We start from the raw sequence: 25,547 nt of genomic DNA on the forward strand, positions 1-25,547 counted from the left end.
CAAAGACATAGTTTATGATGCAATGAAGAAGGTACTGCTCCAACTCCACGAATCCATTCTCTCCCGAGCAGTAAGTTGTAGCTTGCTTTAGATGTCACTACCACAAAAATTGTTGCTCGAGAAACAGATCCAACCCTCAAGTTGACGATTAGGGCCCCTTTGGAACTTGAAGATTTCCCTTCATAGTCTGTGAGTACCAAGTTGTGGGGGAGCAAATCCTCTTCGGATTTCCCAATCTTTTTCAGTAAAAAATTAGGCATAATATTGATAGCTGCCCCAGAATCCACGAGGACTTTGTTCACTCGAAATTTTTCATCAATTCGAGCCGCAATGTATAGCGGCTTCATATGGCTCTTCATTTCACGTGTCGGCTTCTCGAAAATAGCCGACGATTTAGCAAGTGAACCATCCTCTGCCAAATAATAATAACCCCATGGGTTATTATCGGGTTCGTCATCAGCATAGAAGTCTTCTTCATCTCTTTCGCCGATTCCTTCGGCATATTCAGCAGACAGCATGGATACGACCCCAAGTATACCCTCGAGTTCTTCTTCAAAGCCTGATTCGAATACATCGGTGATCAATTCATCATCCGCATTGTACTCAATTTCTGGGCTCTTCAACTTCAAGTCCTTTTTCATTGCTGGTGCTCTCTCTTGAGTCGTTTTGACTTTGACACTAACTGGGGTACGCCGCATATTTCTGGCGACATTTCCCTGGGTTTGTTGGACTTGATTTTGAGCTCGAATTTGGGCTTGGATTCAAGCTTGAGCTTGTGCCTGGACTTGAGCTTGAGCTTGAGCCAAGGCTTGTGCTTCATGCTCAGCCTTCCTGATTCTTTGAGCCCTTCGCCACTGAGTTTTAGTCATAGGAGCCTTAAAATAAGGCTTTTTCGACTGAAAATGGCTCCCGAATGGATTATGGAACCCAGTTTGAGTGAAAAACTTAGGTTGTGAGAAAACTTGTTGTGGCATGACCGTCGAATGTGACAGTCCACCCTTTTCGACCATCTGCAATTTTGGTCGAGTTAATGATGGGTGCAGCACATTTCGAACCCATGTGTTGCTCGGAACATTTTGAGCAGGTACGAAGGTCCTGCTTTGAACAGTTTAGGGATCACGTATAATGATAGAAGCATTCTAGGTCTGGATCCCTTTGTTCTTGGTGATCACCTGGTTGGTGGTCACCTGATAGTGTTTCTTCATCTCTGATTGCTCGAAGGCTTTAGCCGTCGCTTTATCGAAGACAGCGCTACACCTTGGGCACAGCATGACCTCACTGTCCGCTTCCTTCTTTCGAGTTAGAAAGTCCAGCAGCGAGTTACCAGCCCTTGGGAAGATTTCAGCTTCTTCCTTCTCGAAGGCTTCGAGGGTGTCACTCAAAGAGCCTTTTCCTTCTACTTCTTCTACAGCTCGATCGAATGACCCCTATTTTTCAGCAACATCGACCATCAGTATGTCAATAGGTTCCACGAAATTAGCTTCTATTTGCATGGGATCAGAGTCGATTTTCATTGACATTTTGGTTTTTTGCTCGAATTTCAATTGTCCTTGCTTAATGGCGTCTTGAATAAGATCCCTGAAACGAACACAGTTATTAGTCCAATGACCATAAACATGATGAAACTTACAATATTTTCGACCTTTTCTTTGTTCTAGAGTAGGGATTTTATCATCATCAGATAATATAATTTGCCCATCCTTCAATAAAATGTCAAAAATATGATCAGCTTTAGAGACATCAAAGGCATAACTCTTATTAGGCCGAGTTTTGTCCTTAATTTCGAGTGGTTTTAAAGATTGGCAAACATAAGGGGGTCCTGGTTTTAATTCAGCTACATTTACCTCATTTACCCCTAAATCGACATCTTCTTCGTCGAGATCATTCTCGCTTCCTATTTCTCCTTTAGCGAGACCAATGTAAGCCACTTTGTCTTTTCGAGGAAATTTCTCTATTTTCTTAGGGACAAATTTTTCAGCCTTAAGTTGCTCGATTTGCCTCACTTTCTTCGCTAACTGCGACATGTCTCTTAGCTGCTGATTAATCAATTTCTTTCTAATCAAATACTCTAATCCGCCTACAGCCATTGGACTAGTTCATATTCTAGAATTTGAGTAAAACATCTCAACCTCATTTGTCGAAATCTACTTAGATAATCATCAATGGATTCATTATGTATTCTTTTTATATTAACCAAATCCATTAAGCTAACGTTCGCTTCACCACGAAAGAATTGTTCATGAAACCTTCTTTCTTATTGATTCCAATTATGAATTGAATTCGGGGGTAAGGTTGTGAACCAGGTAAAGGCCCCCTTAGTCAAAGAACTAGGAAAGTACTTCAACTTTAAATCTTCATTTCTAGCTAAATCTCCACATTCTATGGCGTATCTAGCTATATGTTCTACTGTAGATTCACCGGAATCTCCGGCAAATTTAGTGAATTTCGGGACTTTCCAGCCCCGAGGCAGTTCAGCCTGCAAAATTGCCTCAGAGAATGCTGAGACAAAGTAGGGTCTATTACCATACCCTACGTCGAACCCATGTTGATTCAAAACTTGTTCGACTACATTGGCAATATTTTGAGGATTCGGGTTGTTTGGATATTGAATCTGATGCCCCCTACATTATTTTGCCTAACTTGCTCGAGTATTTCATCAGCATTCTGATTTCGAGCAATAATAAAGGGTTGATTTTCCTGGAAATCACCCTCATTTTGTCTCAGAAGGTTTTGGTCGAAATTTCGACCAATTTGCTCAAATGGAGCATTTGGATTTCGAGCAAAAACTGGGGGTTGGTCCACCTGGAAATTTCTCTCATTTTGTCTCGGAAGATTTGGACCAAAATTTGGTCTATTTTGCTCGAAAATTTGACCATTTTGACCAAGATTGGTGGCATCTCGATTAGGTGTTTGGGCAACATTTTGCCCTTGGCTTATAGGGACTTGAGGTGCCCCAAAAACGTCAGCAATTCGACACATTTGTTCAGCCAAAATTTGATAGCTGGTATTAGTCGTTTCCACTATAGGATTCAACACAGTGGTCATTTGATGGGTCAGCATATTAACCATCTCGTGATTGCTTTCATCCATTTGTTGTCTCATGGAATGTAAGGCAACATTCAAAAACGAGCTAGCAGAAAGTGAATCCCCACTCGAAGCTCCAAACGCAAATTGCGTTTCAGGTACTCCACCTATCGTACCCATTCCCGGTGGAATGGTATGGAGTACACCCATTCCCGATGGAATGGTGTGACTCTGAGGTGACACGGTTGTCACCACAAGGTTGGAGTAGGTTGATACTCCAAAGATAGGCGGCATACACACAGAAGGTAAGCCAAATGGATGATCACCCAGCCTTGGCCTTGGGCCAGGATTTATGCTGGGATTGGTTGGTGGCATAGTAACCATAAATTGGCTAACTACAGGAGATGACGGCGTAGGTAACGCCATCGTTGATGTGGGTTGTGCGGCAGTAGTAGTAGTGCCGCTTACATTTTCTGGGTTGGTATCACTACCATCACTTCTAGAATTGCCATTCCCAGAACTAGAATCACTATTTCTACCTCTATTAGCCATAATACAACGTCCGTTACGTAATATCATGCAACAAAATAATCAATAACTCAAAACACACAATATGGTCCCACCGTGCGTGCCAATTTGTTTACGGTGAAAAATAACAATTGTAAACAAATAATCCAAAGATCAATCTGGGGGCTAGATTAGGTCCTCTTTTGGGTTCTTTTAAGTGTGTTGTTAATGTGATGCTCAAACTAACGGCGTAAAAAGAGTGTTAAGCAATAATAGGGAATAGTAAACGTGCATAATTGAATCAAACGTAGAGGTTCTTTACAGAAAAGTGTGAAATAAGACACAAATTGCAGAAAAAAGGAACGAAAGCAAACAAAGAAGCTGGAAATAAATTGCAGAAAGGTAAATGTGCAGGAATGTAAATATGCTGGAATATAAACGTACGACTCCTCACAACGGCGAACAGCGGCCATCGTGGGTCTCCTTGTAGCTGGTGTCTGGCGCGGTGCAGGGTTTTAGCGTTTCAGAGAGTTTAGGTGTTGTGTCTGGGTGCAAAAAGTCATCCTTTGTACAATGGTGTTTTGGAGTATTTATAGACATGAAGACCACCACCGTTCTCCTCCTTTTGCGGGCACTTCTTAGTAACTACCTTCAACTGTTGATGCCCATTATCCACGATTGATCGTGTTTTTGGTTGGGGCTTCTTTCGTAACCGCCATCGTCCACGATCTCCTTTGCGTAGTGGTGAATGTTGATCACTGTTGGTAACTACTTTTGGATTTTTTCAATGACTTGACCTATCACGACAGATGCTCCTTTAATGTTATGGCCTTAGAATAGTTTCTTCTTGACTTCTCTTTTCGAGCCATTCTGGAGTTTTGAGAGCCTATCTTGGTCTTGTTGACTTATAACATTTTCTTTCCTCATTTCTATTTTTCGAGCAATTCTGGAGGGACTCTTGGAGCTCGACCAGGTTTGTGGACTTAGAAATTTCTGTCTACTTCTTATTTTTCGAGCAATTCTGGAGGAAATCTAGAGCTCAGTCAGGTTTGTGAACTTAGAATATTTTCTGACCACTTCTTGTTTTTCGAGCAGTTTTGGGTGTCAGGGACTTGGAAACTCCTCAAAAACTCATCGAAAAGCCATCAGTTTTTGTGGATAGAATATTTTCCTGTTAGTCCTATTTTTCGAGCAGTTTTGGGTGTTAGTGACTTGAAAGCTCCTCAAAACTCCTCGAAAAAATCCTTTGTTTTGTGGACTTAGAATTTTTCTTGTTAGTCCTGTTTTTCGAGCAGTTTTGGGTGTCAGTGACTTGGAAACCCCTCAAACTACTCGAAAAAGCCTTTAGTTTTGTGGACTTTGAATATTTTCTTATCTTTCAAGCAGTTTAGAGAAAAACCAATAATATGACAAAAAAATCTTCTAAAATAGCTCGAAATGTGTCCCTTTTAATAAAACTAAAGGTCTTGGATGGTTTTTCAATATTCTCTTATGTTTAGGCTTATCTTTTGACTCCTTCTTGACCCTCAAAACTTGTTGAAATATAGTTTCCTTCAAGATGATTTTTTAACTTAGAAAATTTTTCTTATCCCAAACACTATGAAGCTTACTAAAGATATACTAGATTAATGTTATTTCTTTTCAAACTTTTGTACAATTGACTTACAATTTAACTCAAAATTTCAATTCATCTTTTTTTTTATCAAAATTTTAATTCATATTAGAAGTTTTAAAAAAATTAAGCTTAAAATATTTTTAAATTAAAATACAGTAAATGAAAATATAAAAAAAAATTGATATTTAAGAGTTTTCAACCTAGAAAACTTGAATTATAATTCAAATTTTGACCTCTCCCCTATTCTCTCTGATCTCTCACTCTCTTCTCTCAAAAAAACATTTCTTAAACTTTAATTTTCCTTCGAATCTGGGGTTAAAACTTCAACCAATGAACTTCAAGTAAGTTCTTGAAGCTTAGTTCTCCTATTTTTGTTTGTTTTCTCTATTTCTTACTTCTCAAAATGCTCTCTCTTGTGATACTTAGGAAAAGCTTGGTTCTTTCACCAAAACCCTTCATAAATCTTCTTTCAAAACTTCATTTTGAGGTAAGAACTCTATTTTGTCATTTTAAACATAATAAATATTTTGTACTCATGAGAGTATTTTATATTTTTTATATAAATACATGATTGAATGATATGTAGGTACTGAAAAAAGTTATAATGATGTATATTTAGTTGATTTGGATTATTGTACTATATGTTTACTATATATGATAAGGAGTTAGTTTAGAATTGTTTTGAGCAAGTATCATCCTTATGATTGAATGATTTTAGACTTTGGTAAAAGGTTAATGAAGTATGTTTGGCTGATCTTGGGTGTTAGTACCATATTCTAGTAGTATATGTGTTTTGGACTTAATCTGGAAGCGCTTTACTAAACACGATATTTCACCTGAGTAATGAGTTTGACACAAAAAAGAGTATGGGATGAGTATAAAGTGCTAAATGGATTTAGTGTGAATAGTTACAAAGATACATTAGGGGTATAGAGTCAGGAGATGATGAAAAATTTGGAAAAAAACATACGGTAGTGAACAATATTCGTGTATATGTACACACTCTTTCTGAAAGCGAATGCGCCATATGGCCTCACACTCGTTTTCTAACTAGACTCACAACTATACCTTTGCTAAAGGACTCATTATTGTATACGTTGTATTCATGTGTATGGGTTAACCGACGACTATTTACCTAATTGAGTAAGACCTCAAGATATGTTGCAAGCATGGTATTTCTGTGATCACAGTGCAGTAGAAGTGCATGTTTGGAGAAAAGAAGTTAAATGATTTATGACAAATTCATGTGTTGTGGCTATGTGATGAATGTTGTTTTGTTAATCAGTTGTTAAAATGATTTTTTTTTATGTCATAACTATGATTTTCTGTAATATGGTTTGTAAAATGATAAAATAGATGTTCATCCTTACTAAAATTTTTAGGGAACTAGAATGATGATACCTCAGGAAAGAATTGAATTAGATTGATAGACAATTCTGTGCAATGTAGAATAAATTATGTATTTAATGAATATCAGAGGACTTGTTACTTTAAGTTAGCCATAGACTGTGATGAAATACCCAACCATATTTATATTTTGAAAATGGAATTGTATTATAGTATTCCCTTAGACTTCCTTGTAAATAATAGGATTCATCATACCTTATGAATATATATTTATAGAGGTACGGTTAGAATTCTGACAGTTGTGACTTACTTGTGCACTTACAACGACCATAATCATCTCAGAAGACCGACTCAAGTTGCTTTTAAGCAAGTCCTGAGTGTTGAGGTTACGACTGACTACAGTGATCTCTATCTTGAAGATGATGAGGATTTAGATTCCGAGGACCTAGTAAAGATTGAGCGATGACATGGTAATGATTAGTATCGAATCCTCAGTATTTTGAATATGGAATATGGCTACTCTGGGACTTAGTTATTTTGATCATGTAATTATTATTCTAAGTCTTACACTCTTTTGATGAACATTTTGTAAATTATTGTATTTATTACATGTAAATAAAAGTTTAGCAGCTATATCTTCTTAACTATTTTGACACACTATGATTATTAAGTTACAATTCATTTTCTCATTATATTATGTTGACAATGAATTAATTTGGAAATGACTTTATTTGTGGAAAAATTTTAATTTCCTTGTAAATTTTTTTCTACTATCATTAAGTATGAAATTTATATTATTTATCTCAATTATATATAAAAAAATATTGTAATTTGGACCAATAGATATTGGTTCGAGTGACAAACAGCTCGGTATTGCTTAAGTAAGGTCTCGAGTTCAAGTCCTTGTGTATGCAAAAAAACTCTAGTGATAGATATATATATATTCATCATAAATAATTAAAAATACATCATAATATTTCTTGAATAGGTAATATATTTTCATCATATAATATTTGTAATTTATTTTCTTTAATTTTATTTTGTAAATTTTAAATGATATTATTATAAAAATATATATTTAATTTTTTCTTGAATTCCTAATTAATAATATAACATAATTTAATAAAATAATTTTTTATAAGTTTGAAAATTTATTTAATATTCAATCACTTTACTGGATTATTTTTTTAAAATAAAAATATATTTAAAAATTATATTAAAATATGGTAAATTGTATTTATTCCAAATAGTCAGTAATTACAATTTTTTGAAAAATAATTATATATAGAGAGAGATATACCGGTTTTCTCAACATAAAATAAGTTTATATTTTATTTTATTATGTTTTTATAATAATATTTTCTTTATTGAATTTTAAAAATATTATTATTATTTTATTTTTAATTCAATTTACCATGTAACACAATAAATTCAGTTTATATTAAAATTTTGCATTAATAAATAAATAAATCTAGTAAGATAGTTTTATCATCAATAAATTTATAACGTTATGAATATTAATTTGGTTAAGTCAACATGTTGCTTCTTATTATTTTTTAATTTTTAATTAAGTCTTGTAGTTTAAATTCTTTAATATAATTTTTAAATGGGTTGATTAAATCCTTAATAATCATTATCATTATATCCCTATTAAATATTAATGATATGACATTTTTAACATATTAATATTTTTCTATTTTTACAACTATTTTTATTTAAATTCTAAAATATTATTATTTCTATGTGATAAATAATTTAACACTAGCTTGGAAACCTATTTTTAAATTATATTTATGCTTACATGTTTAACAGGGATCTAAAATATGATAAATCAGAAGAAAAAAATATTTTAAATTACTCTTCAAATCTTGAAGACTTTTAAAATTTACTTTTACAAAGTGTTCATGTTTAGAATCTAATTTCTTCAATTGTAAATTTAAGTTTTTATGCAAACTATTTTATTATAACTAAACAATAAAAAATTAATTTAAACTTAAGCTTTATCAACATATAAAATTCAAATATAATAACAATAATTTAACATTAAAAATTATATTTCAGCAATAATATAATTTAAAAACTAAAAAAGTGCTTGTAAAAGATAATTATAAAAAGGTGGAAAAGAGAAAAAGGATAAGCTATCAAATTATATAAAAATATCACTCTATTAATACTTAACAAATATATAGCAATGTTAATAGTTAAGAACTCGATTTTTAAAAAAATATATCATAAAGAATTAATTAAATATTTTGAAATTATAAGAATTAACAGATTGATTTAACCTATGATCATTTTTTGTTGCTTAAAATAAAAGTAGTCGACACCTTCTAAAATTAAAGATACCGAAGTTATCACTCCTAGATAAAAGCCACAAATGACAACTCCGTAGGCGTCTCGTACTCATAGACTACCAATTTTGGCCGAGACAGATAGGATTCGCCAGACACACAGCATTCTAATTTGCATCTCTGTAAGATACGGGAAACTTTTACTTACCAATTTTAAGATATCAAATATTTCATATTATAAAACAAGCTTCTCCCTCTCACGCTACCATATCAGGAAGTTCCTATAATGTTATTCCATTTCTCGATAACATAAACGGATGTGAAACCCAATTTTTTAAAGACAAATTGTAGATTCTTTTATTTATTAAATAAATAAGATGATAAATAAATATAATTTTTAATTTAATAATACTTTATAAAATAATATAAATTATTAAGAAGATTGGTTGAAAGATATATCAAAATTTATATTTTAAACATCCCACTATTCATTGACCAATCTCTATGCAGAGTAATCCTCAAGAAGCACCTACACCAAAGCTTACCTTACAAGCACCGTCCAATGCATCAAAATCAATGATCAAATTATTGCTCATTTATTACTTAAGTTTTTAATCCGTCTTCTTAGAAAAATCAATATAAGTTTTCTCTCCCTTTGTAAATAAGATAATTATGAACATAAAAGTGAAAATATCGAGGAGATATTTTATTTCTAAAAATCAATCAAGTAATATCTTTTTACCAAAAGAAAAACTCCATCACACTAAACTTTTGAAGGAGCATTGAAAATTTTCCTAATTACACAGACAGTAAAATGAAATAGACAAAAAAAAAAAAAAACTTGCCAGCATCATTCAGGTTTAGAACATGACCTCTCCCAAAGATTAAGAAGACATTCATTCTACTTCTTAATTTCCGTTCTCCTTTGACGGCTCAACCATTCGCCGCCTTCTCACCTCACTTCAGAAGGTCTCTCGATTTTCATATCTCTGTCTTTGTCTCACTCTATTTCCTTTCTCTCTAAAACTTTGTGACTCGGAACTAATTATCCTTATTTAACCTCTAGCATAATGGACTCATCATCAGAGCAACGGCGCAAGAAGAAACACATGCTGACGCCAAGACCACTTTTCCTTTACCTCTCTTTCTTCATCATCCTCCTCTTCTTCTCCTCCAATCACAACTCTTTTACCTCTCACCCCTCTCTTCAATCCTCCACTTTTCCCACCCTTTATTCCTCAGCTCCCCGCTCCACTCTCTATCCTCCCTCCCCCACCACCACATCAATTTCCCTCCTCGACCATGTTATCTTCCCCGATCACGTGCTTCTCACGCTCTCCAACCCACACCTTGTTCTCCCCCATCATCAACTCCACTGCCTCTACTACAACCTCTTCAATGGTTCCGGTTCGGTGAATCCGGATTTTAATGAAAGCGTTCACCCGGTTCTGTCCACGGACCGGTACGATGAGTTTCGGTCAATTGCGAGGTGCCCACTTCCCGAAGCGAATTTCTCCATCGTCGGATTGCGCTGGCGTGGAGAGGCTGATCACCGGGATATTCGGTTTCCAGTTAAAGACACGACGCATAATTGGGATAAGTTAGCGTACGAGGCCATCCTAGACGGTGACACCGCGGTTGTTTTCGTTAAAGGATTAAACCTTCGGCCCCACGTAGTATCCGACGCAACCCGATTCCGATGTCATTTCGGGCCCCGAAACGGTGCGTATTGGCTAACCACGAGAGCCGTTTCGGTTGCTCAGGAAGTAGTGAGGTGCTCGTTGCCGCAGAGCATTCAAACGAACCCGGACAAGGCACGCGGAATAAGCGTAACCGTGAGCCACGTGAGCGGTCACGTGAGGGAGAAGCTCATACCTTCGGTGGCTAGAATTGGAAGCGACAGAAAAACAAACAGAGGGAACAAGTTTGAACTGTGCGCGTGCACCATGGTGTGGAATCAGGCACGTGCGATACGAGAGTGGGTTATGTACCACGCGTGGCTGGGAGTGGAGCGGTGGTTCATCTACGATAACAACAGCGAGGATGAAATCGATGACGTGGTTGGAGAGCTTGAGCTTAAAGGTTACAGTATTAACAGAGTGGTGTGGCCTTGGATTAAAAGCCAAGAAGCAGGGTTTTCCCATTGTGGATTGAGAGCCCGAGAGGAATGCAAGTGGGTGGGGTTTTTCGATGTTGATGAGTTTTTCTACTTCCCCAATGGGCACCAAAATTCTCTGAGGACAATTGTTTCCAATATATCATCGTCTAACTCAATTGCCGAGATAAGGACAGGGTGTCATAATTTTGGGCCTTCTGGATTGAGCACTCACCCCAAACAAGGAGTGACCGTAGGGTATACCTGCAGGCTGAGGACCCCTGAGAGGCACAAGTCAATTGTGCGACCTGATTTGCTTCACGAGAGTCTTCTTAATGTGGTGCATCATTTTCTGCTGAGGGAGGGGTATAGACACCGTAACATGCCTCAAACCATTGCTGTCATAAACCATTACAAGTACCAAGTGTGGGAAACTTTCAAGGCCAAGTTCTTCAGAAGGGTTGCTACCTATGTTGTGGACTGGCAAGAGGAACAGAACATAGGATCGAAAGACAGAGTGCCAGGGCTGGGAACGCAAGCCATTGAACCACCTGATTGGCGCTTGCAGTTTTGTGAGGTTTGGGATACTGGCCTTAAGGATTTCCTTCTCTCTAATTTCACTCATCCTTCCACAGGGTTGTTGCCATGGGAAAGTTCTGCTCAATCGTGACCAAACCAAGAACAGAGTCTAACTATACCTTTTTATTTTTCTACAGTTTTTCTAAATTGAACAAGACACGTGGTATATATACACATGATTAATTTGGTATATAGGGTGCTGGTCACCTGGTATCTTTGTTACCCGTGTAAAGCACACTCATATAGGTCATTCTTTTCGACTCTGTAACACGAGTTTTTTTTTTTCTCTATTATTATTATTTAATTTATGGATGATCGGGAGGAGCTTATATTGCTGTGTATTTGCAGTAATAGGATACATTGATGTATATATATTATATTATAAATTAAATATATTAATTTTAATAATTTATTTTGAAAATTTATATTATCTCTGTTATCAACGTGGTACAACAACAAAAATTAATACGACACAAAAAAAATTTTATCTTAAATATTTATTTTTTAATTTAATGTTAATTTAAATTTTGAATCATTCATGAATTTTTTAATTATCTCTTAATTTAATTTTTTTTTCTTATACATAGTTTTATTTATAAAATACATTATTAATAAATATAATATTTACAAATACCATATAATATATTTAAATTTATTTATTTACCGAATTATTTAAATTTAAAAATATTCATGGAGTGTTAAAAAACACAAGTGTTTATAAATTATGAAAAATTATGACATCATATTTATATGAAAAAAATTGTTAAATAAGTGTTTAATTTAATTATTTATCTTTTAGTTATATCATTATTAAAGATTAAAAATATATTTTTTTTAAAATAAACTAAAATTAAAAATAATAAAGTAAACAAATTTGTAAAAATATATAAAAATGTGTATTTAAACCTGTTAACTTTGAATTTGTTTTGAATACGAATTCTGCTTAAGAAAGGAGTGAACGCACGTGCGACAATCTTGGTACTTGTCCTATAGTACAGTATGTTTTTCCAACTGATTCTTGCATTGTCAAAGGACAGAAGGTGATGTTTTTAAAAAGGGTTAAACACGATTTTGGCTCTCACGTTCTTACAAATTTTTTACTTTTGTCTTTTAAATGAAATATTTTTATTTTATTTTTTATTTTTTCATAAATTTTTATTTTAGTTCTAATTATTAATTTAGTTTATTAAAATATTGTCATATGTTAATTTTTAGTTAGACCATATTAAATGAATTAAAAATAATAATTCATAAAAAAAGTATGAGTTAAAAGACTCAAAACAAAAAAAAAATTATTAAGAACTAAAAATATATTTAAGTATTTTTAAAAAAATTAATTTAGTAAGTACATGTAAGATATAGATGTTTTATTTTATAATAAATCTAAATATAATTTAAAAATAAGAGAATAACGCTTTATAAAAATGAAATATCGAAATATACGATAAAGATTATAAGACATAAAACTTAAAAATTGTGCATTATTATAAAACTAATAAATATAGTTCACTAATAAAATTAGATCAATTTTTATGTATATCTCAATAAAAGTGCAATTTACACACACATGTATATGATCCTATGTTGGAGAAGAGTAAAAATATGTTAATCTTAAAAACAAACTTGTTATAATTATCTAAAAGAAGTCGTGAGAGAGAGTACTTTTTAGAACAAGAAATTATATTGTGCAATAAATAAGTGTGGTGGAACAAGAACAACATAAATTTTGAAAGAAAAAAAAAGGGATAAACGTGATGAACTTTGTAATTTTTAAAAGAGAAATTTCTTTTCAAGAAATTATATGTAATTACTGATATTTTTACTTGAAATATTACCAATAATATATCGAGTATTATAAATGTTATAAAGGTAAATATAAGTATTTTTAAGAAATTTAAAGTTTATATAAAGTAATAAAAATTATAAATATAAACATAAGTATTTATGAAAATTTTAAAAATTTATATAAGGTGATAAGGAAATTTTTATAAAATGCTTAGTAAATAGAGTGAAATGTTATTACTCAGACACCTTAAAAATGCCTAATAGATTCATCTCAACGATTACTAACTATCAAAAGGATACAAGTATGTAATTTACGAAGCAAATTTATGTTTTTATTCTTTTCTTTCTTGATATCTTTATTTTTATTTTTTATTATTGCTTTTTGAATATGTAACTTTTCTTTATTATAAATAATACGTCATTTAAATGCTTTTAGAATTTAGTTTTCAGGAAGAATCATATTACAATTCTAGAAATTAATTTTAAAAATTGAAATATGATCCTTCTAAAAATTAATTCTTAAAGCATATTAACCTTTTAATGTAGGACCTCTTGTGTATGATCCATGGTGACAATGTCAAATTCATTTTCTTTTTCAACTCTTCGAACCTAGTTCAATAGATTGTCTTGAGACAAAATAATTGAAAATTAAAATAAGGTTAAGTCTATAAGTCTATACATCAATAATTTGACGATAATAATAAATAATAGTCATTTGGTCATCTCTTTGGTAATGAATGCATTACTATAATATACAATCTTCTTCAAGACACTTCATTCACTCTCTTTATAATCACACGATTCTGAAAAAATTATGTATCAATAACATTAATTATATACAAGCATAAATATTACTGTAGCAAAAATAACTCTTTGCTTTATAAATAAGAATGATAATGGGTAGGGTACTATAGTACACATTTTCACACTCGTATTTTAAAAAATTATTTGTACCCACCTTCATACTGGTAGTAATTTTAATCCTCATACTCATACCTTTGAATACCTGCATACTCATACTCGCCCATATTATCCTCGCTTGTTTGGAAAAAAAATACTTATAAAACATATGCTTATATAATTTTATATAGGTAGCAAAATAATACAAAAGTTTAATATGTAACTATCGAACAAAGTTTAAGCATAGATAGAAAATAAATATTCAAAGATTACAAATGTTAAGTGTATCTTAATACATCAACTTTCTAAACTAAAATACTTAAAAATCATACGTAAAATTTCACACATAATTTTCAAGATCTTTTAAATATTTTGTATGTGTCATATATAAATTAATTAAAAAAAAAGTCAATCTCATATCAAACATAATAATTAAATTGTATTAGAGTAGTTAAACGATATAAAATAGTAAATAAATTTTTCTATAAAAATAAAATAAAATATTTTTATGGTTTACTTATTGATAAATATACTTTTATGTTAATCTTATAAAATAATTTAATTAGATAGATTTTTATATCTTTAAATATGCATTCTTTTATTTAAGTAACATAAATATTTATATTAAATGTCTCAAACTTTTATTTTGCATAGAAAAAATTTTGAAAATAGAGAATTATAACTTGAAAGATAATATTACTCAAAAATAAAAAATAAAAAATTTGTTCATTTTAAAAATAAAATAATTATGGCCTATAAAAGAACTAAGTAAAAAAAAATATAAAACATGAAATTACATAAAATAAATAGTGAAATTACATAAAATAAATAGTGAAGTCTTTATCTTAACCAAAATTTTATAAAAACATCCACAAAAAATTTCTAAAAACTAAAAGTGGGTTAAATTCTTATTTTCTTAAATTATTAGTTGCTCTATTATAAGTAAAAAATTATTTAAATAAGATTATATGAAATTAGACAACAAAGATAATTAGAAATATCAATAATAATTATAATAGAGTTTCAAGCTTGCTTGTTGAAGACTTACATTTGTATGAAAATTGTCGTACTCAATCTCTGAATTCTATAAGAAGTGATAGTTAGATCTTTTTTTATAAGTCACACTCTTAAAGCACAACTTTCGATAGGGCAAGTTGTAGAGCAACTCATATTTTTACATGATTATCAATGACTATAGAGTAACAAAGTCAAATATACAAAGTATTAATTATTAACCATAATTTTCTCCCATTACCGGCTTTTGGGTTAAGGCCTCCTTCACATTAGTATATGGAGGTATGGGGCAAGGTGAGTACTTAGGTACTTATACTCGTCCCATCCCCATTAAAATTTGCAGATATTTTCCCATCTTCATACACATACCATTTAATGGGTAAATATCTTACCCGTTGAAGGTAAATTTTATAAGTATTCATTGTGTATTTTACCTATTGTCATCCCTTTATATTTGTTGTCATGCCTACTTCATCATATTGTTCTTTTATTTTTAGTATAATGATCAAATGTTCTAAAAAACTTCATATCACAAAGTTTTAAATATATGACAGTTTAGTTTACAAAAATTTAAAATTAGGTTTTTAAAAGTTTTTTTTTCATACAAACTTTTGGATTTTAAATCTATAAGTGAATTTTAAAAAGTTATTTCTGAAATTTAAATTTTGAATATAATCCAAAATTTAGAAAAAAAAATAATGAACTAAACCAATAATAGAGACAACACCAGCGAATACATAAAGACAATACTAGTAAAAAAAATATATTTAGAAACTTATTTATAAATATTAATTTTAAATAATAACAAATAAATAAATGACATGATATGTCCCATGGTAGTATTGAACTGGCTTTACGTCGATAAGCTCAACACTTAACATAAGAAAGTTTAACTTCTTAACTTTTCAATGACTAAATATTAACAAAAAAAATTTATAAGAGCTTATCACAAAATACCTAATATTTATAATGACCAAAAATATAATTAAGACTTGTAAATATTCATATATTTTATTTTTATTTTTCAAAAGTTCTTTTGTCTTAAACATGTAGAAGAAAAAAATTATAAAAAATAAATAATTATTTTCTTATAAATTAAAAATAATTTATATTTTCTAAGTTTTAAAGAAGTTAAATGAATTTTTAAAATAAAAAATATAAATTATTTTTTATTTATAAATAATTCATTTATTGTTTTAACTTAATTTTTTACTTTTATAAATGTTATCCAAAATTTATCCAAATTAATCAATAGTTATGAAATTAATGGCAGGCAATAACATGCATCTAGTCATATATGTTAATAATTTAAAATAAAATATCACATCATTAAAATAATAATTTTAAAAAGAAAAAAATATAATTAAATTGTATTTTACCTATTTAGTTAACAATATATCAATACTAATACACCTGATTTTGTCATAATTCTATTGTTCATTATGTTTGAGTTATGTTTCAGACGAAAGGAATACTAGATTAAGTGACCTCCTAAAAAGTCCTCATATCACACCTCTTAAAAATAACCAAACCCAATAAGGTCGAGTGATAGGTAAGATAAATCTTGATTGTTATTATTGTAATAATTATTAGGATTGTACAGTAAGCTGGTTTGAATTGATTTTAGAGTTAAAATTTTAAAACTAAAGTTAACCAAAGAAAATGAATGGGAACCTTGTCCCATGAAAGCCAGACGAGTACGAATGGGGACAAGAAAACAACACATAAGTTAGAAAGATGGCATGTGAGATGAGAAATTCTAAATATAAAATTTTTTAAGTATGGATAAATTATTTTTGTTCACTTATATATGCTAAATTCAAATCATTGTTAAACTATTTTTTTTAAGTAAACTTTTACTTTAATTCTTGAAATAAACAACTTTACTAAAGTTAGTCCTTAAAATTTTATATTTAAAAATTTAGTCTTTAAAATTAATAACCATCAATTACGTTAATTCTTACAAATGTTAAAATTGAATAAAAGAGTGATAACATGTTACACTAAGTGACACGTGACAGTTCATTCTAAATACAAAATGATGTTATTTTATAATATTTAAAAAATAATTTTTTTTCCTGACTTTTAAAATTTTAAAGCAATAATGTCATTGTTTTGTTTTCTTACAAGACATTTGCTTCCTTTCTTATGGTAGCCACTACAATGACATTCTCGTTTTCCACGACATTTTCTTTTGTCAATAACCTTACTCTTCTTTTCTTTCCACAATTCTTTCTTTCATTCAATTCAAGATTTTATCTTTTCTCTCTTAAATATAATTTAACAAGTTCAAATTTTTATCAACTCAAACTTCATCTCTCAACCACCTCTCTCTTTCTCCATTGCCACACTTACCAAAATTACATTTAAATCCAACCTCTAAATGAAAGAGCTTTGCAACTTGAATACTATTACAACGAAGGATAGTAGAAGATAGAAGACACCAAGAAAGAAAGATAAAACAAAAGATAAGGAAGAGAACTTATTGTTCAAAAATATTAAAAGTCAAAAATAAAAATAAACTATTTTTAAAATATTATAAAATGATATGATTTTATATCTAGAATAGATTAGTCATGTGTTAACTAATATAACATATTATCATTCTATTATTAAATTTTGATATATCTTAACAATAAAGATTAATATGATTGGTGATTGGTGATTGTTAATTCTAAAACCTAAATATTTAAATTCAAAATTTAAAAAATTAATTTAAACAACACTATATATTTTAAAAAATAAAATAAAAATTTACTCTATTTTGTACTTTCCACTCGATATTTGATTGAAACTATTTGTTTTATTTCTTAACTTTTCAATTTCTCAACTAAAGTTCATACAACATTTGTTTTTAATTATTTTTATTTGTAGCCATAAAAATAAAGTGAATATATTATTATTTTAAAATATTTATTATACATTTTTTTAAAATATCATTTTACATAGAATATTTTCTATTATTTAATTAAATTAATAATAATATTATTATAGTAAAATATTAATAAATGTTTTAAAGTAGTAATACTTTTTCGGTAAAAGATTGGGATGCTGTTTATTTGTTAATATATAGAAGTAGAAGCCAAGTACAACCATTACTGTGCTCCTTGAGCAGCTGCACGTGTACTCGCTACACGTTAATTCATAATGGTAGCTTGTAAACCACGACACACTAACTTACTCGTGTTTGTTGGCAAGTTACCAAGTTGATGTAATAATTTTTTCACAACTTGCAAATAAGCAAAATACAAAATTAGTATTCAGAAGTTTAGATTATATAAAATCTAGTGGCCCAATTAGTCTGTGCATCTTAGTGCAAAATAAAAAAGTATACTTTTAATTTTCTAATTTTTATAAACTTTCCCTTTAATTTCTTAACTTTTAAAAGTTTTAATTAAATTTTTTAACTTTAAAATATTTCAAATATGTTAGTTTTTGGTTGAAAATTTGACTCTCTTAATATATATATATATATATATGAATTGTCTTTTCAAAAAATCTGTCATATCTCACTTGGACTACCACGATGACTAGCATTTGAAACCATATTTCAACTTGAAATGTGTCTCACTACACCTTCATTGATTTACTGTCTACTGAAATTTGATAAAAGAAAAAAGATGAGGAGACAGAATGAAAGGAGAAGTTGCACCCTTAAAAAATAAAATGAATAATATATATGGCAATATATATATATATATATATATATATATATATAATAAAAATAACAAAGATAAAAAAAGAGAGAGAAAAAAATAAAAAAGTCACCAAATAAAAAGATAAATAGTAATTTTTTAAAATTTAATTTTTTAATAAGAAATTTATTAAATATTTTAAAAATTAAAGAACTAAATTAAACTGTTAAAAATTAAGATATCAAATTAAAAAAAAAGACTATAAAAGTAAAAGGATAAAAGGTATAATTGTATCTATTTTTAATTAAAAATTTACAACAAACACTGTATTTATAAAAGTGTCACGTTATTACGCAGTTAATAAAAAAACATGTATAATCGAAAAGATTCTCGTCGCCAAAAAGGAAAATTTTATTTTTCTATATTAGAATAATAAAAAGACTTTTAATATTATGAAAGAATATATGGATCAACTATTCAAATGATATGATGCATTAAATTAATTGAAAATATATTAAAATTCAATTATTTAGATTAACAATTCAATAAATTAGAATCAACCAAATTCAAGTTAAATAATAGAAAATATAACGAAAATTTTATATTGCAAACACTAAAAACATTAATGATCAAAATATATTTTCATAAATTTTAAACAGTAATTTAGTTACACATAATTTAAATCTCAAATACTAATTTACATTTTTTACTTTGGAGTTTGGATGTTATTATATAAACCTTTGTTATTTTTTCTGTAAATAGACATCTCTCTAAAATAATTATAGTTATTAGAATTAGAATAAATATTTTCTCTTTTGTGATTCCATGTATACTAGTTTCATGCCACTTATATTTCACTTTGGTGGCTACTAAAACATATAATTATATCATATCGCTAAAATTTAAACTCGACTTTCTGATTATTAAGGACAATTAAATGAGTTTAAATAAATAGACTATCTCATTGACCTCGATCCCACTTAAGGTGTTGAACATGAGTTTCTACTTCCCACACTAATTAGTCTGTTTAACCTGTTCTCTTTAAACCGGCAAAATACACGTCCAAGGTATATTAGAATGTTTAGCTTATTTTTTTTTATAATAAAATAACAAAAATATATTTTATAAGTTAATTACTATTAGTCAAAATTTCTTAGATTAATATTAAATTTAAAAATATTTTTATTTTTAAATTATTTTTCAGCACACCAAGATATCAATTCATTAGCTTGTCAACTTACTTCATATTTTTTTAAAAAAATCTTCAATAGAAAAGTGTCCTAGCTTACAACTCTATTTTAAACTGTTAAGCTACTAATTTGGTCCATTTTAATAAATAAAAAGTTAAGCTTACTAAATTTTTTTAATGAGCTTAGAATAATTAGAAAAATAATTTTTGCAGTATCTTATAAATTAAGAAGATATTTTATATTCTTTTTTATATAAAATAATTATTACTATTAATTTTATGATAAATATGTACAATAGACAGTGAAAGAGTAAGTGATTTATTTTAAAAAAATATATTTTTTTTTATTTTTAAGATATTATAAAAATTATAATTATTAATTTAATATATATATATATTCTCAAATTTATAAAAAATAGAAATTGATTAAACTTTTTATAAATAGATTCGATCTATTTAATAATTTTAAGATTTGAACTTAATTTATCATCTATCATAGATTTTTTTTATTAATTTTAGTTTTACTTTTTTTAAAAGCTTGATTTAATATAATAATTTTTTAATAACTTACTTCATATTAAAATCTTTAATAGACTATTAAGTCTCTTTATAAATAATTTATTAAATTATATAAATAGATATTATCTCAATAAAAATTATAAATTTTATATTTAAATAAATTATAAAAGAAAATTTTAACACCTTAAATATTTATAATAAAATTAAATAATCTTATTTATCACTTTTAAATTTCATATTTGATTTAATTAAGTAAATCAATAAACATATAATAAACACATGCATATAAACATTGTGTGTATAAGATAGATCAAATTAGCAATAATGCAAAAAATTATGCAAGTAGTGCTAAATCTCAAAGGTTATGAAACATGATACTTCTAACTCTAATAAAAAATATCAATTTTTAATTTAAAATTTTATTTATTTTAAAATTTAATTTAATATAATATTATAATTTTTATATAAAATTATTTAATATATTATTATAAATTTTAAATAGAATATCTTATAAATTAGTAATTTTTAAAAAAATTCAAACTCAATTTATTTAATTAATTAAATTTTTTTTAAAATTTAATATTTAAATAAATTTAACTAGACTGAAACTTTAAAAAATTAGACGATAAACTCTTTTGAACTCCATGACCTATTTCATTAAACATGTAAGGAACAAATAGACCTAAACTCACCGTGTTACCATCCCACCGAGAATTTCTTCCGTGTTTAAAACATGAAAATATGAAGAAAACAAAAGAAGTGACAATAATAAAGGAAACAATTCCTTAGCCACATAGAATGGCTGAAGTGAATAGACAGGTAAGTGGGGTTTAAGCTGGCTTATCCTATACAACCCAAATCCATACCCCCACCTTCGGCTTTGGATGGTTAATAAAAAGGCCATTACAAATTATTTAATAATATTATATTTTTTTATTATATGTTGTTTATTTATTTTCTATTTTATCATATTAATTTTTATTTTCTTTTTTATCTATTTTACGCGTCATTTAAAGTGCAAGACAATTTTTTTTTGTATTAAAATAAATACTAAAAAATCATGTTTTCCATGAAAGGGGCAGCGAATATACCCGATTCACGGTGCACAATCGCCCTGCTTCTCTAGCCTTCCATTTTTTTTTATTATTGTAAAGTACCGTTGATTGATTATATTATTAATTAAAATAAATTCCACTTGTTGCTTTTAGAACAGATGCATTTTTCATTAACACACTGCCATTTCCCAACAATTATTTTACTCTCAAATTTCATCGTCAAGATCAAATATGGGTGCTGTAAAATAGAATCAAATAAGGTTAATTAACTTCCATAAAAGAAAATATGGTTAAATAATTTTCTTATTTAGCCTTTTCTGATTGTTAGGTTTTTCTAGTCCACCCACAGTTTTTTCCCCATTCCGGGCCACGCGTAACCTAATAATAAATAACATTATAATATTGCCCTAAATAATGTCCTAATAGACTGATAATATATATATATATATATATATATATATATATATATATATTTATATTAACATAATGATGATACCTACACATACTTATCTCAAGTTAATTTATAAAAATCAATAACTGTAATTGATGTTTGCAATGGACGGTTATTATCTTTCTCTTTTTGTATTGGGGTTTCATTCTATAATTATTTGACATTAGTTGTTACTTTTGAAAGGAATAACACTTGCATAAATTCATTTCACACATTCATAGCATCTTCTCATACAAGTTAGCGTATCACTAATCCCACGACAATCCAAATTACACGCATATCTCTTTCACATTATGTATACGACTGTAGTGATAATTTTTTCCCCATTATTTCATAACTGAAAAAGAAAGTCGTCCAAATATAACCACAAAGAAATAAACATTAGAGTTTTTTTGTGTTTTAAAATAACATTGATTAATAAGACTAGCCAGAGAAGTAACTGATAAGCACGTGAAGGACAGCGCCAGCGGAAAAACAAACAAACTCTGGAAGCCAAATTCACTCTCGCAACATCACTGTCAAGCAACTTTGTTTCTGTTTCTTGTTATTACAGAACTGAGAGAGAGAGAGAGAGAGAGAGAGAGAGAGAGAGAGAGAGAGAGAGGTTTCTGAACTTCCTTTTCTTTCTCCTCCACCGCCTTGCATGGACTGAGAGCAGCGTCTTCCATTTCGCCAGTGAAAATGTGTTCTGCAGAGAAGGATCAGGGGATCATGTTATTCGGCGTGCTGCTCACCGTACCCGATAATAACAACAACTCTTTCAGGAAAAGCGCCAGTATGAACAACCTCTCTCAATATGAACCCTCACCGCCCCACGATCCCAACGCAGGCTACGCCTCAGACGACGTTGTTCACCCCTCCCGTCACACCCGCGAGCGCAAGCGAGGTAATATGTAACTATATATATTTATCTTTGTCAACATGCTGTTGGTTGTGGAAACTAAGAACCGTTGTCTTTGGATTGATGAATAAAGGGGTTCCATGGACGGAAGAGGAGCACAGGCTGTTCCTGTTGGGATTGCAGAATGTTGGCAAAGGAGATTGGAGAGGAATTTCCAGAAACTTCGTGAAGACTCGGACGCCAACTCAGGTGGCTAGTCACGCTCAGAAGTACTTTCTCCGTCGTCACAGTCATAACCGCCGCCGCCGGAGATCTAGTCTCTTTGACATCACTACCGACTCGGTACTGCACTTTAATCTTAAAATTAATTTTATTAAATGGATCTAATGTTAATTAATATATATATATATATATAATTTTATTTTTTAATTTTTTTTACAATAAAGGTAATGGAAGAAGAACAAGAGATGTCATCAGTTAGGCCGAAACCCTTTTTGCCGGTGCCGCCGTCTTCGAAGATGGCTGAGTTGGACTTGAATGAGAAGGTTTCTGGCTCTGCTCTTACTGAGTCTCTGCCATTGTCGCTGAATCTTCCAACTTCGCCATCGTCCAAGGAGCATTCGCCGCGGACTAGTACCCACTCGCCGTCGTCTTTTCAGCCTATGTCTACTGAGAGTTTAGGCAGTGGCAGTGGCGGGGATAGCATTATCAGTGTTGCTTGAACAAGGAAGAGAAAAAAAAAAAACAGAAAAATATTGGGGACTGAAAAATTTATTGTGGTCTTGGTTAATTTTTTTTTTTCTGTAAAGCTGGAATTGTGTCAACTAAAAATTGTCGACGAGTTGTAATTTAGAACAAGAGGATTAGACATTTTAATTAATAATTAGATAATTGAAAAATGAAAAAACAATATATTTATATATACTGGTTAAAGGTCGGTACTGTTACCTTATTTTTTTTATGTCAGTGCGAAGATTTTTTATTTAAAAAAAGAAAATTAACAATGTATAAAATGTTAAAATAATAAATAAAAATAATATATTATAATCATCAATAATTTTAATATAAATAAAAATTTAATAATATATATATATATACACGGATGTGTATGATTTAAATAAGTTATTAGTTATTAAAAGTATTATTTCAATTCTTATAAAAATATATAATTCAGTTAAAGCTATTACATCTATTAAATTTAAAAGTGATGAGTTTGCCACTTACTAAAAGTAAAAATCATATAAATTTTAGAAATTTAAATTAAAGAATATTTAAATAAAAAATTAAAATGTATAATATTTAAAAATAATAATTGACAAGTGTATATATAAATAAAGAATATGTTACAGGTAATTAGGCAATTGATTTGAATTGCTTGGTTTGGTGTATGTGTACAGGTAAGAGGATGAGAGAGAGGGTAGATGGGTTGTCATATTCGTTTGTTGTTGGTGGATTGCTGTTTGATTTGTCAGTCTCTGAGGTGTGACTGTGAAATGATGGAGCACCGGGTGCTATTTCCATGCCATTGGCCTACTTATCGTCACTTATTTTGTAACCGCAAAAAAGAAAAATCAAATAAAAGCTTATCTAAAGTACCCATCACGAATATGTCCTGCTCCATTTCACTATTCTATTCTTCGTATGATGATAAATAATAAATAAGTGATAGATGTGATATAATTAAAAATGTTGAATGAATATTTATAATATTAAAATATTTTAAAATTAAAGTTATTTATTTATTTTTTGATAGGTCTTTTTATTTTGTCTTGGTTCATCTAGTTGAGACATTTCTTTCATTTTCTTGAAAGTCACTGATTCATATTACATGGCATAGTAATGCATTAGGAAGAACGAACAGTTTTGTGCGTCTAAATTTTGATTTTGATTTTTTTTTGTTTTTTGTTTGCCTAAGTATCCTCTCATCTATCTGTGATAGACTAATCAAATAATAAATTGAAATGCCCATATTTAATTAAAAATTTAAACTTTGTTAGAAATGACACGAGTTGTTAAGCTTTTAATTTAAATATTTTTTAAGGCACACATCCCTAGCTTGAGGTGAAACTTGAAAAAAATGGTCAAATGTTTGCCTCTGAAACATAAATTTCTTGGGCATTAAAATAAATTACATGAAATATTTTTATTTTTCTTAGCTCCTGAAAAGGAGAGGAAGAAACGTACGGATTTCAAAATATTATTTAAAATAACATTTCCATTAGTTCATATCAACTTAATGAACTCTATCGAAGTATCACGAGAATTAATAATTATGTTGATTTAATATAATACATATATGTTTGAGTGTACGTAAGCCTAAAATAATTCAAATATGATTACTTTTTGTTTGATATCAATTTTGTATGTTGGAACTCATCAGCTTGGTTCTTTTGACGTGAAAGAGCAGGACTTCGTTGCTAGACTCAATAAACCTAAATCGCTTTAATAATTTTTATTTATCTTATGTACGTGTTTGACCTAGAATGTACAGCACCGTGTAAATTATCAGACAAGTCAGACTCATGTTTTAGCTTCAACTTTTAAAATTAATTCATTTTTTCATATTAAAACTTGATTTGAATAATTTTAATAATACCAAAGAGTTTTTAATTTTTATTAGATCCAAAAATTTAATTCAAGATGAATTACAAAAATATTATATTAATGTTGAAAAAAATATTTTATATTCTAATATTAATG

The 25,547-nt window shown here is 29.3% G+C and overlaps 2 protein-coding genes across 2 annotated transcripts; both read left to right on the plus strand.

The window, feature by feature from the left end:
- The first annotated feature begins 9,787 nt into the window (after positions 1 to 9,787).
- Positions 9,788 to 11,786, plus strand: LOC113858361 (glycosyltransferase family 92 protein RCOM_0530710-like). Its single transcript, XM_027490977.1, has one exon. It carries the CDS (start codon positions 9,855 to 9,857, stop codon positions 11,547 to 11,549), a length of 1,695 nt encoding a protein of 564 aa, XP_027346778.1. The 5' UTR covers positions 9,788 to 9,854; the 3' UTR covers positions 11,550 to 11,786.
- Positions 11,787 to 22,435: 10,649 nt separating this feature from the next.
- Positions 22,436 to 23,738, plus strand: LOC113858283 (transcription factor MYB1R1-like). Its single transcript, XM_027490843.1, has 3 exons — positions 22,436 to 22,892; positions 22,981 to 23,189; positions 23,294 to 23,738. The coding sequence occupies exons 1-3, from the start codon at positions 22,688 to 22,690 to the stop codon at positions 23,567 to 23,569; spliced, it is 690 nt and encodes a 229-aa protein (XP_027346644.1). The 5' UTR covers positions 22,436 to 22,687; the 3' UTR covers positions 23,570 to 23,738.
- The last annotated feature ends 1,809 nt before the right edge of the window (positions 23,739 to 25,547 follow it).

This window comes from Abrus precatorius, unplaced genomic scaffold, assembly GCF_003935025.1.
Source record: "Abrus precatorius isolate BTA unplaced genomic scaffold, Abrus_2018 Scaffold2, whole genome shotgun sequence".
Lineage (NCBI taxonomy): Eukaryota > Viridiplantae > Streptophyta > Magnoliopsida > Fabales > Fabaceae > Abrus > Abrus precatorius.

Excerpts from the sequence above, each read along its gene's own strand:
- LOC113858283 (XM_027490843.1), top strand. The coding sequence starts at position 22,688 with ATGTGTTCTGCAGAGAAGGATCAGGGGATCATGTTATTCGGCGTGCTG. Across the intron at positions 22,893-22,980 it reads CACCCGCGAGCGCAAGCGAG|GGGTTCCATGGACGGAAGAG; the intron begins GTAATATGTAAC and ends TGATGAATAAAG. Across the intron at positions 23,190-23,293 it reads TTGACATCACTACCGACTCG|GTAATGGAAGAAGAACAAGA; the intron begins GTACTGCACTTT and ends TTTACAATAAAG.
- LOC113858361 (XM_027490977.1), top strand. The coding sequence starts at position 9,855 with ATGGACTCATCATCAGAGCAACGGCGCAAGAAGAAACACATGCTGACG.